The 18,557-nt window shown below is 38.8% G+C and overlaps 1 protein-coding gene across 2 annotated transcripts in view; it reads left to right on the plus strand.

Moving 5' to 3' along the window:
* The first annotated feature begins 218 nt into the window (after positions 1-218).
* valopa (vertebrate ancient long opsin a) overlaps positions 219-18,557 on the plus strand; it is a 74,167-nt gene continuing 55,828 nt past the window's right edge. For both annotated transcript variants that reach the window (XM_051922435.1, XM_028792643.2), the window contains exons 1-3: positions 219-1,056; positions 5,586-5,796; positions 17,794-17,911. In XM_051922435.1, coding sequence (XP_051778395.1) covers positions 693-1,056; positions 5,586-5,796; positions 17,794-17,911 — 693 coding nt within the window. In that variant the 5' untranslated portion in view covers positions 219-692. The remainder of the gene's footprint in view (positions 1,057-5,585; positions 5,797-17,793; positions 17,912-18,557) is intronic.

An 18,557-nucleotide genomic window follows, 5' to 3' on the forward strand; every position in this document is an offset into this window, starting at 1 on the left:
GTTCTCCCAGTCGCCCGCAGTGTGCGCCGCACTGTTGCCTGGTTCAAGTAAGTGTCAATGAAGAGGCATACAATCTCGTGCAGTGAATTGCGGAGAATGACGGCTCTGCTGTTCTTTTTGCTTTGTGGGCTGGAGTATCAGGCGCTCCGTTACATTGATATATAAGGGAATCCACGTGAGAAAACCTATCAGAGCTGCATTCGGCTAGCTAACTTGGAAAGAGTCACTGGAGACGATGTTACATACGTACTGCACGCGTTTTGTTGATGCATTTCGTCTGAATGTATACGGCATGCGAGGGAACACTGCTCAGGGAAAGTAACGGTTTTTGTCTCTCGAGATTATTGGTTAGAGAAAGACGGACTGCTGTGATAGTTATTTGGCAAAGGAAGGAGCTTTACTAACTGAAGAAAGCGTTTAATCGGACATTAATACTACTGTTGTTAGTGTTTTTGTTATGGACACTAATAACTGCATGTCTGGAGACACTTTTGTAACAGAGAGGAAAAGTTTTTTTTAACATTTTTTTTGTTTGGCTTTATTTTTTTCTACTTAAAATTTTAAATTTGCGCGCTAGCCTTCACAGGATGTGACACCTTTGCGAAACTATACTGCAATATACATATAAAACTTCCGAATTAAGTTTGTGCCTTTTTGTGCTATTTCTACAGCATTAAAAATAAACAACAACGATGGATGCATTTAAAGGGTCCGTGAACGGTGTCTTGTACACCGAGGCTGCCGAGATCTTCAGACATGACGACCCATTTAATGGTCCCGTGGAGTCCATTGAACCCTGGAACTTCAAGTTTTTGGCAGCGCTGATGTTCCTCATTACTGTTCTGTCCTTGTCTGAAAATTTCACCGTCATGCTAGTAACTTTTAAGTTCAAGCAGCTGAGGCAGCCTTTGAATTACATCATTCTCAATTTATCTTTAGCGGATTTCCTTGTGTCTCTGATTGGCGGAACTATTAGTTTCCTCACCAATATTAAAGGGTATTTCTTCATGGGAGCCTGGGCTTGTGTCATGGAAGGATTCGCGGTGACATTCTTCGGTAAGTGCAGACTTTTCAGGGACCGCAGTTTCTTACCTGTGGTCGCTTTTGTGGTTCACTGCGGTCGGGGTGCACCTGTGTAGAATAAACTGCAGATGTCAGCCTTATCGTTGGTCAGAAACAAACAAAAGATTGTGTTCTCATTCTGAAGAAAGCAGTAAAGAAAACGTGTGTCTGTGCAAGTCAGAAATTACCGATTCGATCACGAAGGTTGAGGCTTTAATGTGGTTAGTAGTTAATGCAGAGATAATCGATGCAGGTATCAGGCATGTTTCTTTAAAGATAAGATACATACAACGATTTTTAAGTGTTATATAAATATTGCTAATGTGAATGTACGTGTATTTGAGACATAATTTGGCATATTGCGTTCAAAATATTTTGATTTTGGTTGGATTTTTGGAAGATTGTTAGTATTATTATATGGGTATACCAAAAAACGCGAAACATTGTTTTTAGCGAATACCTGTCGTGGTCATATAGTGGTTTACAGAAAATGAAGCGACTTTCATAAGACCCCGGTATGGCTCAGTGGTGCTTACCTCTTATTCTTGCACAGAATACTGTACAGACTTCGAAAAAAACGATCCTTTTACTTAAAATGCAGAACCTGATTTCGATGTCTAACATTGAAACTAATAGTAGTTTCTGCAAATTCTTGTCTTTTGAACAGTAACCCCCACACTAGTCCTCATTAATCTACCTGTCCTATAACATCCTTCATGGTAAGCACTTCAAGCAAAGCTCCACTCACATTACAATACTTGCAGCAGGCAGAAGAAAACAAAAAGCTTCATTTTATTTTGCTTTTGAGGAATACAGCATCAGCAATCTCTTTAAGCTCTTAAGAGTTTATTCCAGAAATGGGCTGTCTTGTCAAAAGCTAATGTGGCTGCTTTAGCACTTGGCATTTTATTGTCACCTGCCTTTTTCTGAATAATAATTTACATGTATATGGAGGAAGTAATTATTTGGTTATCATCTGAAACACCACTGTAAAGAAATTTTAAAGCTGGCTGACAGACTGCATGAAATTAACTTGGTCTACATCTTAGTAAAAACGTATTCTGGTTTGGTTGAATGTCAAATGACATCTGCTATCATTCAAAATAGTTATAAAGAAGAATTGTATTGGTGTTGCATTGCTGGCTCAGTGTATCCACACTTTTGTAATTGGGTACACATGAAGACCTACAGGAACTCATTACAGAAGTAAGAGTTCATCTGAGTTCTGTACACAGAAAAGCAATATCTAGAGGATTACTGAAGCAAGACTCATTCTGTTAAGTTAAGTTTTGTCAGTGGCTTAAATGCTTTTAGCTCTTTATATGTTGAAACAAAATTTAAAAAATGCTTACTTAGGAAAGCACTTGATCACCCTAACTTATTAGACTTACATAAAAATTTATTAGTGAACTTCAAGACTTGACATGAAAAAACCAATTGCCACCATTTTCCTTATCAATCATTAACTGTAAAATAGGATCTTCTTCTAGTCAGTGCTGTTCATTTTACACCAGAGCGGTTTCTATCCTGTTAGTTTCCTATAGGCATTATACCGACACACAAGAGAGGAGTGAAGAGGATGAGGAGTCCTCAGTGGCTGTATGACTCAATGCAGCTGCTTAATTCCCTTTTGCCAAGAAATGCCCCCGTTTTACTCTCAAACACAATGCAATTCCTATATTGGTGGTATATCCTCCATATACTGTAATATACAGCAAAAACTGCTTCCCCATTCCTCCACCATGGGGCTGAAGATACCCAGAGATTTTAATTTATTTATTTGCTCTGTGAGGTTTTAGAATTGACTTGAAAATGTTAGAGTGATGTGTTTTCTAGGGCAATATTTAGCACTATGCTTCACACACCAAAAGACGTTTACCTGGATCTAAATGTGCAGAGTCCTGATTGTTCTGTAATTACAGGGTTTGTGTTTTTGGTGTATTATTAAAACACTCATCCCTTTCCAAAGAAATCTTAATGCTAGACATTATTGATTGCTTTCAGTTTACCAATGTGGCACCATTGTTTTCTTTCTAGGTGCAGCATGTTCTATGTCGGTAATCTTCCAATGAACAAGGTGTGTGAGCTAACCCCATTGTTTGATTACCAATTAAACAGAGTCACCCATAAGCTGCAGTTTCCAGACCTGAGCCTAACTGAACCGTCTATATCAAGGTATTCCTCCTCCATCATGTGGGACTTTGTGGAGCAAGAATACATTCACATCCTCTCTGACAAATGGCCGAATCTGGCAGATTTGGTGCAGTGACACATGGTGATCTTCTGGTAGCAAGTGGGGCACTGGCACTCTGTTAAGTCAGTTTCTACAACTACTTTCACCATTTTGTCTGCTACCTGTGTGCTGCAACTTGGGTTTGTGTCTACACTTATTCAATGTGCATCCATTATGGTTAAAATTGTTTTTATCTTGGTCATGGTCACAGGAGAGCAAAATATAAGATGTTTAAAGTAAGAGTTTTGGTTGGAGGCATAATCCAAGTCACATTCTTAATGGTCAAACGTAGTAGTATTATTAATTTACAAGAATGGTTGGTTATGGTATTTGTTTTAATGTGTTTTAAATCTTCATAAATGCATATTCACCACCAAGTGTGTTACTATTAGTACTAATGATGTGGTAAATCTAGTGACTTGTCAAATTGTATTCACTTTTATATTACTGATTTTATCTATATTAATCTACAAACTTTCAATGAGATACTTTTTCAAAATATAGATAAAGATTACTTACTGTATGCTATTTTACACATTAATGATTAGAATGAAAGTTTATGAACAACCTTGTTGGAAAATGAAATCTCACAGACAATCAGAACCAAGTTACATGTAAGATATATGGACATACTATGCAATCCACCAAAGTTTGCAGGAAACTTTTTTGTCTGTATTGGAGTGTATTTCCTATTTAATAAAAAGTTGTATTAGTTTTTGAGGAAATGGCTTGCAGCTTTGTCTTTATTTAATATTCTACTGTTATGTGTAATATTTTGTAAATTCAGAAGTGGAAATGTATTAGTTTTCAGCTGATATTCCTTGAGGGTATGTATTAATCGCTAACTATAAATAGTAAAACTATCCATCCATTATCCAACCCGCTGAATCTGAACACAGGGTCACGGGGGTCTGCTGGAGCCAATCCCAGCCAACACAGGGTGCAAGGCAGGAAACAAACTCCGGGCAGGGCGTCAGCCCACCACAGGGCACACACACACCCACAAACCAAGCACACACTTGGGACAATTTAGGATCGCCAATGCACCTAACCTGCATGTCTTTGGACTGTGGGAGGAAACCGGAGCACCAGCAGGAAACCCACGTAGACACGGGGAGAACATGCAAACTCCACGCAGGGAGGACCCAGGAAGCAAACCCAGGTCTCCTAACTGCAAGGCAGCAGCGCTACCCACTGCACCACTGTACCGCCCATAGTAAAACTAATATATCTTTATTTATAGACTGTAAATAGTGAATGAAATTAAATAATTAGAGTAGCAGGCATTTACTGAATACCTAAGTTACTAATTAGTTTAAGGCTCATTAGATCATTGAATTTTTCTTTGATGTCCTATTATATCAGCAAATTCAATTTATCTATTTAAATATCCAGCTACTGCAAAATAAATGGAGAAACAGAACCAATCACACATTAAAAGTTATTTCATGTTTATTGTAGCCATGTTTCCAATTACTTAGATGTCGCACAGGTATTTTGATATTTATAAACTAAGTGCAATACTTGCACCTTTACCTCAACAAATATAACTGTAAGCCCTCACCTCATCTATCAAAGCAGTGAACAGCATCACCAATAAGCCTGGATGGTACTAAGGTAGCATCTCTGAGTTAATAGGAGGCTTAAAGGAAAAATTACAGCAAATGAAATAGCTCATCTATTGACATCGCAAACACATTTCTGTTTTATTAATTGTTAATCGAGACTTTGTAATTTGTGTGTTTATAGAAGAATTATTTTTTAACATGGCACACTGAACCAATTAAATTGTCACACACATAGTACTGCACAATATAACATCTTGCATACTTTACATAAACCTCTTAATTGTTATTTTTAAGTAGCAGGCACAATGACATGGAAATGATTACCAACCTATCGAAAAAGAATATACTCTATATTAATATTGCTGACCCTTTTTTCTAAATTAATATACATATACAGTAGATGTAATTGGGTATATTAAAATGAAATATCATTTCTTTCTCATTGACAGTAAGAGATTTGCATATATTAATTACTTCCATTTAAATAAACAAAAACAAGATAAAATGTAATTGCCCATAGCTTTCCCAGGTTTTATTTTTGTTTGTTTATAATTTTTAAATGAAGGGACAATACAGAATATCCTTAGCAGTGTTATTGGTTAGTAGTTAAAATTATCTGATATCTTAACGTCACCCCAACTCACCCCAACCTAAGATTGTTAATAAAAATGTGTTAATATTGTCCCTTCAGATTACATTGTTAATCTTGTCTTGTCTTGCAGGGATTGTTGCATTGTGGTCTTTGGCTGTGCTTGCTTTTGAACGATTTTTTGTGATCTGTCGTCCTCTGGGTAACATTCGGCTACGGGGAAAACATGCTGCTTTGGGAATTGTGTTTGTCTGGACATTCTCTTTCATTTGGACCATCCCGCCCGTACTGGGCTGGAGCAGCTACACTGTCAGTAAAATTGGTACCACCTGTGAGCCCAACTGGTAAGAACACATTTTTCCTGCCTTTCATAATGTATCAATGACTGAAAAAGTTTTGAAATATGTGAAACAGATTAATTTTACACAGTGATACTGTACAACTTGCAAAGCTTCTTTTTTCACATACAATTAAAATTGCAAAATCTTCTTGAAATATATTTGTATGTGTTTATTAGTTGTTTAAAGTATTTTAAAAGACCCTGAATAGGATCTTGGACCTATTTATATCTAGAATGCAATCTAGAAATCTTCACAGTTTCATATAGAGACAATACATTCAAGTCAATTAAAACTTCTAATATTTCCACTTTTTTTTTGGTCATTGATTAACATGAACACCTAAAAATGCTGAAGATGAAGTTGTAATGAGGGTGACTGAGAGATTTGTGTTTTTGTGAATCCTATTTTTTTTTCTTCCATATGGATTCATAACTAGAATGCATTCATTCCCCTTCTCCATATTTTAGTCAATATTAAACTCTAGAAATTGGGTGAGTACTAGAGATCTGAGATGTAAAAATGCAGTAGAAAGATTAGCATGCCTCAAGTGTGCAACCTGCCAATAAGGACAGCAAATAAAGGCAGGGTCTCCAGACTCATTCCTTCAGATCACCTGAAGCTGGGATCAGGGAGATGATCGTCCTATCAACTCTATGAAATAGATGAGCTGAAAAAAATGTTGTGCAGTAACAAGACACTCATTTTACAATTAAATGAGCACTTTTACTCTGTTTATACTCTCATTTATGTATGATAGTGTATAGGATTTCGAACAACATATGCACACTGAAAGGTTGTAGTCAAATGACACGTGGGAGATAGTCTGCTTATCAAACTGTCACTCAATGAAATGCACATAACTACATACGTGAAATCAATGTAGGTTTACATCTGATGTCTACACTTAGCCTATAATTTTTACTTTGGTGATGGACATATTTTGTTAGAAATTCACAAATGAAGAGTTGTCGGAACTGGAGACCTGTCTTTGTTAATGATTTAGCCATGGTAGCAGATCTAGAAGATGATCTACAAGAAAGAGTATGAAATTGTCAGGAAGCATTTGATCATAAAGGATTAAGAGTAAACACCAGAAAGAAAGAAGTTATAGAGTGCAATAAATGAGAGTATGAAAGAATTAAAGTTGTAGATTGAAGAAATACCACAAGTGAACATCTTCAGATACCTTGCATGCTGTTTGAGGCAAAAGATGGTTGTGAAACAGCAATAAAGAGTTACGGTTATAACTGAGCAATTGTCAAGAAAACCAAAGTGTAAGAGGTATAAAAAACAATGGCTCCAAGAGTGTTGGTCTGTCAGTGAAACATGTGTCATCCGAAAGAACAACAAAGAAGTGCTGTTCATCTGAATGAAAAACACATGAGGAAGTCGGCAAAATTTCAGGGATCAGATGGATTATGGTGAAAGTCATGGCAAGTAGGATGGGGTGGTTTGGGCTTGTTGTACACAGCAGTAATGGATAAATGGGGACAGAAGATGGATCCCCTAAGATTTGGGAAGAAAGAAGAAAAAAGACTAAACTAATGTGAAATATGTGTGTGTGTGAGAGAGTGTGTGTACTTTCTGCCAAAGTAGTTAACCACATTATTTAAGTGATGCGCATATGGCTTCTGTCCATGATACCAACACAATGAAGTGGCAGCCACACTGAATGGTAATCTTCAATCACTTTTAGTGATGTCTTCGATCAATTCCATTGTTAAAGTTAAAGTACTTAATGTATATAGTTCATTAAATCATTTCCACTACATATGGTTGTATTCATGTCTCTGCATTTGCCTCCTGTGACAAACTTTTGTGTGGGTTGTGGTGACACACTTGATGTTTTATTTCTGGCAGCAGAGGAATTCAGCTATTTAGTAGATCTGCTAGCTTGAACAAGAACTAAGTCCAGTTTTATTGGTGGAGAAGCATGTTTTGCTTGTATTCCTAGATGATGTTCCACTGAGCTAGCCATTAACGCCAGTTTAGGACTAAGTAAAATCTTATGCTACATGCAGGTAGCTATGAGGCCCACAGTCAGATGAAGTGGTGTCCAATTCACAGTACGTGGTAATAGTTAATCCATCAGGAGTCATTTGGTTAAGCTTCTGGTACTGCATGAGCACCAGGACTTAAGTGGATTCCTCTACAGCAAATCGTTTAATATTTGGAAACAGTAAACAGATAAACAAAAATACAGTTTGAACAAACAGAAATACATGTAAAATAAATTTACATGGGTTAATGTAAATCATCACTACTAAACAGGCCCTGCAATCATAAACATTGAAAAAATGTGAAAACATGACAACACTAAGAACTTGAGAGGAAACAGCCAAGACAAATAATGAAACATTTTACCTAAATACTTCAGTTTGTATGCAGTAATGAAATGGAAGTATATGTGCATTGTGCGAGCCACTGTTTAGAAAAAATTCACAGAACCCTTTCCTACCAGGATCTCAAAAGGTTTTAACAATAAATAGCAGACATCTCAGTGGTGGTAAAGACTGGAGCACATGACTAATTTATTTTGTGAAAACGTATATAATGACCATAAAGTGCATATTTGCAATTTGACCAAATGGACTGCTTTAAAACATCCATCCATCCATTGTCCAACCCGCTATATCCTAACACAGGGTCACAGGGGTCTGCTGGAGCCAATCCCACCCAACACAGGGCGCAAGGCAGGAACAAATCCCTGGGCAGGGCGCCAGCATACCACAGGCTTTAAAACATCTTGAATGTAATGTGAACAGAGCCACATAAGCTTGCAGTAAGTTTAGTGACATAAGCGGAGTAAAGGCAAGCCAAGAAGAGGAGATTTTGAGGTGCATCGCCAGAAAATACTTGAACACCAGCTCTGAGAGAGAGATGTTGTATGCACATTCCGTATCCTTCATTGGAGAGAGTGAAGAGCAAACAATTCTCTTACCCTGATATAGGCATCTCAGAATGACTATGGTTTTTGTATGAACCTTTCCTAGACCAGCTTTCAGTAAACATATTCTTAACAAAGGATCTGTCATGGAAGGACTTCTTGACTTGCTCATCTTAAGCAATTGTGTGTAAGAAAACAATGAGCATTTGCATAACCCTTCAAACTGCTCATACTACATCATAACATAGAGCTTACACACTAAATTTCCTTTGGAGTACTGTGATTATTTTCAGATTTTCCTGAGGTGCTAAGAGGGTTAAGGGAGAGGGAGTAAAACAATGTTGTAGATGACTATGTTTCATTTTATGTAATTCTATATTTAGATTAAATCTTAGTATTTTGAAGATAAAGTTATTTAAATGTGGTTAAATTTAAGTCATTTAACCTTGGGTAGGTGTAGTTAATTTCAACTAACTAGTTCTTGTGACTGTCCCATGGTAGGAACCATGTCTGTATGCCGTGCTACTCATTATCACGCCCTAGTTACACACACTCTAACTTGACCAAAGACAATTTAGAAACACCCAATACACACATCTGACATGGTAGAAAAGCTGCATTACCCAGAGAAAAAACGACAAATACAATACATTAGGGCAATTTTCATGAAATGAAATTCAGCCTAACAAATCAATCACCAATCCAATACACCTAACTTCTCCAAAGTAACAACAATGTTTAATATAGTTTACAACAAAAAAATGGTAAAATTTTAACATTAAGCTTTGTTACACAAAGCGTGATGAATTGTTCAACAACACTTGACAAGCAAGCATATTCAGCAGCTTTACTGTCCCATAAACCTAACAGAAATATAAAGTATTTAGTTAAATCATTTTTGTTGCTTAACCTGCTACACTTAAAAATAAGTGTAAATGAGGGATAGAATTCTTGTTTTTTAGTCATTGTGGTTTAGTGGCTAGGTCACTTTTACTTTAAGTTTAATTACTTATTGTGATTCATTGTATAGTCCTAAGCAGGTCACTTAAGCTCCATCCATCCATTATCCAACCCGCTATATCCTAACTACAGGGTTACGGGGGTCTGCTGGAGCCAATCCCAGCCAACACAGGGCGCAAGGCAGGAAACAAACCCCGAGCAGGGCACCAACCCCCCACAGGGCGCACACACACTCACCAAGCACTCACTAGGGACAATTTAGAATCACCAATGCACCTAACCTGCATGTCTTTGGACTGTGGGAGGAAACTGTAGCACCCGGAGGAAACCCTATGCAGACACGGGGAGAACATGCAAACTCCACGCAGGGAGGACCCGAGAAGTGAACCCAGGTCTCCTAACTGCAAGGCAGCAGCACTACCCACTGTGCCACCATGGTCACTTAAGCTGCCTCAGAAAAAATATATGTAAATATTTGTACTGTATTCTCATATTGAAAGAGGCCTTTGTCAAAGGTCAGTCTGGTCAGGTCTGGTTGGGGAGCATGCTCTGGTACATTGTGTTGCCGCACCCATCACACAATGAAGCAGCTTGGAGTCCTGGTTGGCAACCCACAAGACAGACACATGGTCCAGTCCTACAATCCAGAAATGACCCTCTATCTGCCGCAGCCAGGTGTTACGCGGGCGTCCCCTTGGCCTGGTCCAGCCACTTGGGTCCTCAACAATGAGGATCCTGCGATCCAGATCACCCTCGGGGAATCGTGCCACATGGCCGTAGTGCCGTAACTGATGTTCCCTCAAAATGCAGGTAATATGCTTCATTCAGGATTCCGTGAGCAATCACTCATTCAACACAAAGTCAAACCAGCAGTACCCAATTATTCTCCAAAGAGACCCAATACCAATGGAGTCAGGTCACTGGATAGTGTCCATGTCTTGCAACCATATAGCAAGAAAGGAATCACCAGGACTCTAAAGACTTGGACCTTCGTCCTTTTGCACAGATATCGAGAGTGCCACACACCCCTTTCCAGAAACCTCATGATCCCCATGCTCTCCCAATCTGTCTACTGACTTCATAGAAAGAGTCACCAGAGACGTGAATGTCACTGCTGAGGTAAGTAAACCTCTCAATAAGGTTGACACTCTCTCCACACACAGACACACTGCTGATGTCTGTGCCTAAGAGGTCATTAAAGGCCTGGATGTTGGTGTTTATCCAGGTCACTTGCAAGCTCAGACACTCAGAATCCTCGCTAAGTCTCTCAAGAGACCTGAACAGAGCTTCCATTGACTCCACGAAGATATATTAACAATTGAAACATCTTTTTTGATGACATTGCTCTTAAAACCCCTAATAGAGCACAGTATATATCCAGAGCAAAGCTACTAGAGTTCTCATATCCAAGAAATTAGAACATATCACTCCTGTTTTTTACCATTTCCAATCAAATATAAACTTGCACTCATTACTTTCAAAGTTCTACACGGTCTAGTTTCTTCATATCATGCTCACCTTCTTCATTGATATAATCCTCCATGTCTTAGGTCTTCTGGTACTGGTCTCCTAAATGTCATACAGACCAAATGTTCTTCCTGCATCTGGCGGATTAATCAGTGAAATTGCTCCCACATCTGGAACTTTTTAATTCAACATCTGCAAGTCTTTGATTATTAATACTTATCTTGTTTTGGCTATATAGTTTTGCTTAGCTTATTTTGTTATTATTATTAGTTTCAAGCCTTGTATGTTTTTAAATATTGTGTAAATCATTCTTTGGTTTGAGAAAGGTGATATAAAAATAAATATTCTTACTGTGACCAGCCCAGTAGGTCAGTTTTAATTATTTTGAAAAGAAAGGGAAAATGGTGCACAATTGCACAACAAAAAAGACAATGACCATAAAAATCAGCCCTCACAGAGTTCTCTGCTTTATTCTTTGGGTTCTGAATCTCTATTAGTTTGCTGTCTACTCCAGGTCTAGAATCAAGATGCCACCTTTAACGATCATACTGGAAGGAGCAGGGACTACTCTGGGTGTCATAGTTGGGGCTGGGAACCCTCGTTGGGCATCTTCTTGGAGTTGTGGAAGAAAAGGAAAGGGAAGATACTGTTAGTGACAACACCCCCTCTACCCCCAGAATGGTGTTGCTTAAACTCAGTCAAGCTTGGAAGACGCATATGTGTGACACTATTTTATTGGATCAGCTTAGCAAATGGATAAATAGATTGTAATTGTCAGTATTTGCAAATTTTTGAAAAAAAGATAATTGCTATAGTGTGACATAGATGAATCTTCTGTTTTTATTGGTATTTATTTTCAGAAAGACATTTTGTCACACAATCATCAGTGAAAGTAATTGTCACAATGTGTAACGTATTGCAAAACATATTTATATTTTTTCTTTATCTCAGATGGCATTCATTAATTTCGCCTTTTTATAGAATCATCTGAGCTAAATCAGATCTTTTCTGCTCCTTCAATTCTCTCAGTGATAACAACAGTAAATCACTCCAGTGATTTGCTTTGTTCAGATGGTTCATTCTTTTGTTTCACTCACAAACCTTCCATTTTTCTTTAGCCAAAGGAAGTGATCCTCATAATTAGTTGGGAATTTGATTTGTTGGAAGTGGTTGGCTTTAGGAAAGAATAACTGATTTTTGGATGATAACACTTCACAGCAATGTTGCTCACTGCATACGGTACATATATTAACAATGAGAATTAAGTTGTTGATTGAGTTAGGAGAACCAAGCTCAATTAAATGAAACAATGCATTTAAACTGTATGAGTGAGGAAGCTGAAAATTTTGGGTCTGAATCCCTCTGTGCTCATTGATCCTGTAATCATGCCTTTCTATACTAGAGATCCGTGCAGGTAGGAGCTGAAATTGCAATATTGAAGCTGATTTGAAAAGCACATTTGTCATGATCAAAGCAAAGGGTAGTATAAGCTTGCTGTCAATTTAGTTTCATTGTGTTATAATAATCTTTAAATTGCTTTAAAATGTATATTATTATTATCTTCAATTATGCTCCTTATAGAATAATTATAAAAATCATTAATCAGTGTTATTTAATTGTTTTCTTTGACAAGAGAAATACTGATAGATGAAAAGGAAAAGCAAACACAAGCACAATTTGGAGAGTACTTACGTTCTTGAGAAATTTGAGATGGTGTGCAGCAGTTGCTAAGTTGAATAAACTGATGATTGTCAAATTATCAGCAATGAAAGTGGTGCTGACAGACTTTAAAGGCTTCCTTACTTCATGAAAAAGCATACAACTGAACAAAACTAAGATAGCATACGATGAATTTTTGGGAGAGGTTCATGCCATCTGCATTACTGGAGAAGAGTTGAACAATCATCATGCGAGTAATTTGGAATCACAGATGTCATTTCTAGTGTCATTTCATAATTAATAGGTATGAAAGTTGAGCACCAAAAGCACTAGTACCAGCATCTCTTCTTTGGTCATATAAGTTCACTGTACCTGATTCCTGGGAGTAAACTCACACAGTGTGTCCTTTTTGTACTTTTTGAGAATTAGATCTGCATAAATATATTCCTATCGTCTGAGTGCTCCAAAGTTTGGTCCTTTTTCCTGTCAAGAAGTTTTGGCAGAGTTTGAGCTGCACACATTCATTTGTGTTATCAAATCTATGCATTAAAAAGTAGCATACAGATGTGTACAGTAATCCCTCCTCCATCGCTGGGGTTGCGTTCCAGAGCCACCCGCGAAATAAGAAAATCCGCGAAGTAGAAACCATATGTTTATATGGTTATTTTTATATTGTCATGCTTGGGTCACAGATTTGCGCAGAAACACAGGAGGTTGTAGAGAGACAGGAACGTTATTCAAACACTGCAAACAAACATTTGTCTCTTTTTCAAAAGTTTAAACTGTGCTCCATGACAAGACAGAGATGACAGTTCCGTCTCACAATTAAAAGAATGCAAACATATCTTCCTCTTCAAAGGAGTGCGCGTCAGGAGCAGAGCATGTCAGAGAGATAGAGAAAAGCAAACAAATCAATAGGGCTGTTTGGCTTTTAAGTATGCGAAGCACCGCCGGTACAAAGCTGTTGAAGGCAGCAGCTCACACCCCCTCCGTCAGGAGCAGAGAGAGAGAGAGAGATAGAGAGAGACAGAGTTTGTTTTTCAATCAAAAATCAATATGTGCCCTTCGAGCTTTTAAGTATGCGAAGCACCGTGCAGCATGTCGCTTCAGGAAGCAGCTGCACAGAAGGTAGCAACGTGAAGATAATCTTTCAGCATTTTTAGACGAGCCTCCATATCGTCTACGTGTGCAAACAGCCCCCCTGCTCAATCCCCCTACGTCAGGATCAGAGAAAGTCAGCGCAAGAGAGAGAGAAAAGTAAGTTGGGTAGCTTCTCAGCCATCTGCCAATAGCGTCCCTTGTATGAAATCAACTGGGCAAACCAACTGAGGAAGCATGTACCAGAAATTAAAAGACCCATTGTCCTCAGAAATCCGCGAACCAGCAAAAAATCTGCGATATATATTTAAATATGCTTACATATAAAATCCGCGATGGAGTGAAGCCGCGAAAGGCGAAGCGCGATATAGCGAGGGATTACTGTATACCAAACCAGGAAGGCAGCTTGGGAAGATCCATGCTGAATTATGGAATAATTAAGCAGAACTGACTGAAAACAGGTTATGGCCCTTCTTTAGGATGGGCTAGCTCCATACCAGTGTATTGAGTAAGATAGTTCGAGTCTTCTCAACCTGCTCCCTACTGTCGCTACAGAGCACAATGTCATCAGTAAACATCATAGTCCAAGGGGACTCCTGTCCAATCTCGTCTGTCAACCTGTCTATCACCATTGCAAATGAAGAAAGAGTTCATAGCCGATCTCTGATGTAATCCCACCTCCACGTTGAATGCATCTGTCACTCCTACTCACCACTGTCACACTTCTCTCGTACATATCCTGTACAACTCTTACATACTTCTCTGCCCCTCTCACTTCCTCATACAATACCACAACTCCTCTCAAGGCACCCTGTCATATGCTTTCTCCAGGTGCATGAAAACACAATGCAACTCCTTCTGGCCTTCTCTATAGTTCTCCATCAACACCCTCAGGGCAAACATCGCATTTGTGGTGCTCTTTCTTGGCATGAAACCACTTCTGCTCACTAATCATCACCTCACTTCTTAACCTAGCTTCCACTACTCTTTCCTATAACTTCATGCTGTGGCTCATCAATTTTATCCCCCTGTAGTTACTGCAGCTCTGCACATCCCCCTTATTCTTAAAGATTGGTACCAGTACACTTCTTTTCGACTTCTCAGGCATCATGTCACTTTCCAAGATTCCATTTATCAATCTGGTTAAAAACTTCACTGTCATCTCTCCTAAACACCTCCATACTTCCACAAGTATGTCATTTGGACCAATGGCTTTCCCATTCTTCATTCTCTTCATAGCTGTCCTTGGTAATGAGTTGCACTTTCTGATTCACTATTGCCACATCCTACCTTCTCTCTCTCTCATTTTCTTCATTCATCAGCCTCTCAAAGTACTCTTTCCATCTTCTCAGCACACCCTCCTCACTTGTGAGTATGTTTCCATCTTTATCCTTTATCACCTTAACCTGCTGCGCATCTTTCCCAGCTCAGCCCTTCTGTCTAGCCAATCGATACAGGTCCTTTTCTCCCTCCTTAGTGTTCAACCTCTCATACAACTCATCGTATGCCTTTTCTTTAGCCTTCACCACCTCTCTCTTCACCTTGCGCCTTATCTCCTTGTACTCTTGTCTGCTTTCTGCATCTCTCTGACTATCCCACTTCTTCTTTGCCATCCTCTTCCTCTGTATACACTCCTGTACTTCCCTATTCCACAACCAGTTTTCCTTTTCCTCCTTCATCTGTCCAGATGTAACACCAACCACCTTTCTTGGTTTCACCCTTACTACTTCTGCTGTAGTTGCCCAGCTGTCTGGTAACTCTTCATTACCACCCAGTGCCTGTCTTACCTCCTCCCTAACCTCAACCTTGCAGTCTTCCTTTTTCAACATCCACCATTTGATCCTTGGCTCTGCCCTCACTCTCCTCCTCTTGATTTCCAACGTCTTCCTACAGACCACCATCTTATGCTGTCTAACTATACTTTCCCCTGTCACCACTTTGCAGTCTTTAATCTCCTTCAGATTGACTCTTCTGCATAGGATATAATCTACCTGTGTGCATCTTCCTCCACTCTTGTACATCACCCTATGTTCCTCCCTCTTCTTAAAATACATATTCACCATAGCCGTGTCCATCCTTTTTGCAAAATCCACTATCCTCTGACCTTCTTCTTTCCTCTCCTTGACACCATACCTACCCATCACCTCCTCATCTCCTCTGTTCCCTTCACCAATATGTCCATTAAAATCCACTCCAATCACCACTCTCTATCCCTTGGGCACACTCTCCATCACTCCAGAAATTTTCTTATTCATCCATTGCACAACCAGCTTGCGGGGCATATGCACTAACAACATTCATCATCACATCTCCAATTTCCAGCTTCATAATCTTTACTCTGTCTGACACACTTTTCACTTCCAAAACACATTTGACATACCGTTCCTTCAGAATAACCCCTACCCCATTTCTCCTCCCATCCACACCATGACAGAACAATTTCGATCCACCTCCAATCCACCTGGCCTTACTCTCCTTCCATTTAGTCTCTTGCACACACAATATATCAACCTTCCTTCTCTCCATCATATCAACTAACTCTCTCCCCTTGCCAGTCATACTGCCAACATGCAAATTTCCTACCCTCAGTTCCACTCTCTTTACCTTCCTCCTCTCCTCCTGCCTACGGACATGTATCCTCCTCTCTTCTTCTCCTTCTTCGGTCAACAGTAGCCCAATTTCTGCCAGTACTCTGTTGGCTAACAGTACTGGTGGCTGTCGTTGTTAACCCGGGACTCAACCGATCCCGTATGGAAATCTGTATTGTTGTCTGCATGTTGATCTTGAAAAATTTTACAACGGATGCCCTTCCTGACGTAACCCTCCTTATTTATCCAGACTTGGGACCGGCACGAAAAAACACACTGGTTTGTGCACCCCCTGTGGCTAAGTTATATATATACTATATATACTATGGTATATACTACTATGTATAGTAATAAATGAAACATACAATATTTGCGGGCGGCACGGTGGCGCAGTGGTAGCGCTGCTGCCTCGCAGTTAGGAGACCTGGGTTCGTTTCCCGGGTCCTCCCTGTGTGGAGTTTGCATGTTCTCCCTTTGTCTGTGTGGGTTTCCTCCGGGCGCTCCTGTTTCCTCCCACAGTCCAAAGACATGCAGGTTAGGTGGATTGGCAATACTAAATTGGCCCTAGAGTTTGCTTGGTGTGTGGGTGTGTTTGTGTGTGTCCTGCAGTAGGTTGGCACCCTGCCCGGGATTGGTTCCTGCCTTGTGCCCTGTGTTGGCTGGGATTGGCTCCAGCAGACCCCCATGACCCTGTGTTCGGATTCAGCGGTTTGGAAAATGGATGGATGGATACTATATTTGCTTCATCATGTGTCTGTATCATGGGTATAAAAAGACACAATCTCTAAATATGCCAGTAGGCACTAAATTCTAGCCACAGAGAGATGTAAAAACTGGTTAGGATAGATAGAATAACTGAAATTTGTAAGTTGAATGTAAAAGGAACAAGTAATACATTTCTATATTGTTTAAGCCACTGCCTCCACCTCTGCAACACATTATATGCTGCATATTTAGATTTTTATTCTGTATATACAGAATATTGTATACAGTATATGCATAAGCAGTATTCTATAAAGCATAAAGTCAGGTTACAACAGTGTCGTGATGAGTGGAATTGTTCTTATGTTTGTATATAAATTTATTTTTTTCTATATGATCATTTAAACTTAACAAATTCTACTCATTTATTTACATTTGTCCTTCAAACTCTGTTGGAACCTCTGCAAGTGCCTCTTGTATACCTATGAGCAGGAATGACTCTAAAGATCTTATTTGGATAGCCAAGCTTTCATCCTCCAATGTCAGGCACTTGACTTAAATCCTGTGTTATTTTCTTGTATGCTTTGAAATTATGTGCAATAATACTGCATAATAATTGTATATTTTTGTCATTTCCAGGTATTCTGGAGATTATTTTGACCACACCTATATAATCACATTCTTCACAACCTGTTTTATATTACCATTAGCTGTAATCATTGTATCATATGGAAAACTTATGAGAAAACTGCGGAAGGTAAGTTGCATCACAGGGAAATTAATTAATCCATCAATCAGTCTTTATATTAAGCCCTATCAGTGAGCATTTTATGAAGCAAACATAATGTAGGTAATATTAGACAAAAGCAGCAAAGTTAGAAGTGTGTCAGGCAAGGATAAGATAAAGGTAGATTGTTACAATCTCATAAATTGTAAAGAAGAATATCTGAATCCAATTATGAAGATTAGATCTTTAGATAGGACATTGTACTGATGTGCAGTAAAATGAGAAAATATTTCGACTGCTTCACATTATGAATACTTTATTGTGTTGTAGATTTAAATTGATATGAATAATTTTTGTCCATAAATCTACACTAATGTAAAAGTAAAAATATGCTCTCAGAAAGGTGTGCAAATGTATTAAAAATCAAAAACTGAAACCTCTCATTTATATCAGACCCTTAGCTGTGGCACTCTAAATTGTTAGCAGATATATCCAATTTGCTTTAAACATTCTTGACATGTCTAGAACTTAAGTCCAGCTGTGGCAAATTGAATTGAATGAACATAGTTCAGAAAATCACACACGTGTGTGTAGAAGTTCTTACAATTTACACTGCATGTCAGGATAAAAACAAAGCTATTAAGTCCAAGAAACACTCTGAAGACTTCTGTAACAG

Source organism: Erpetoichthys calabaricus, chromosome 2, assembly GCF_900747795.2.
Source record: "Erpetoichthys calabaricus chromosome 2, fErpCal1.3, whole genome shotgun sequence".
NCBI lineage: Eukaryota > Metazoa > Chordata > Cladistia > Polypteriformes > Polypteridae > Erpetoichthys > Erpetoichthys calabaricus.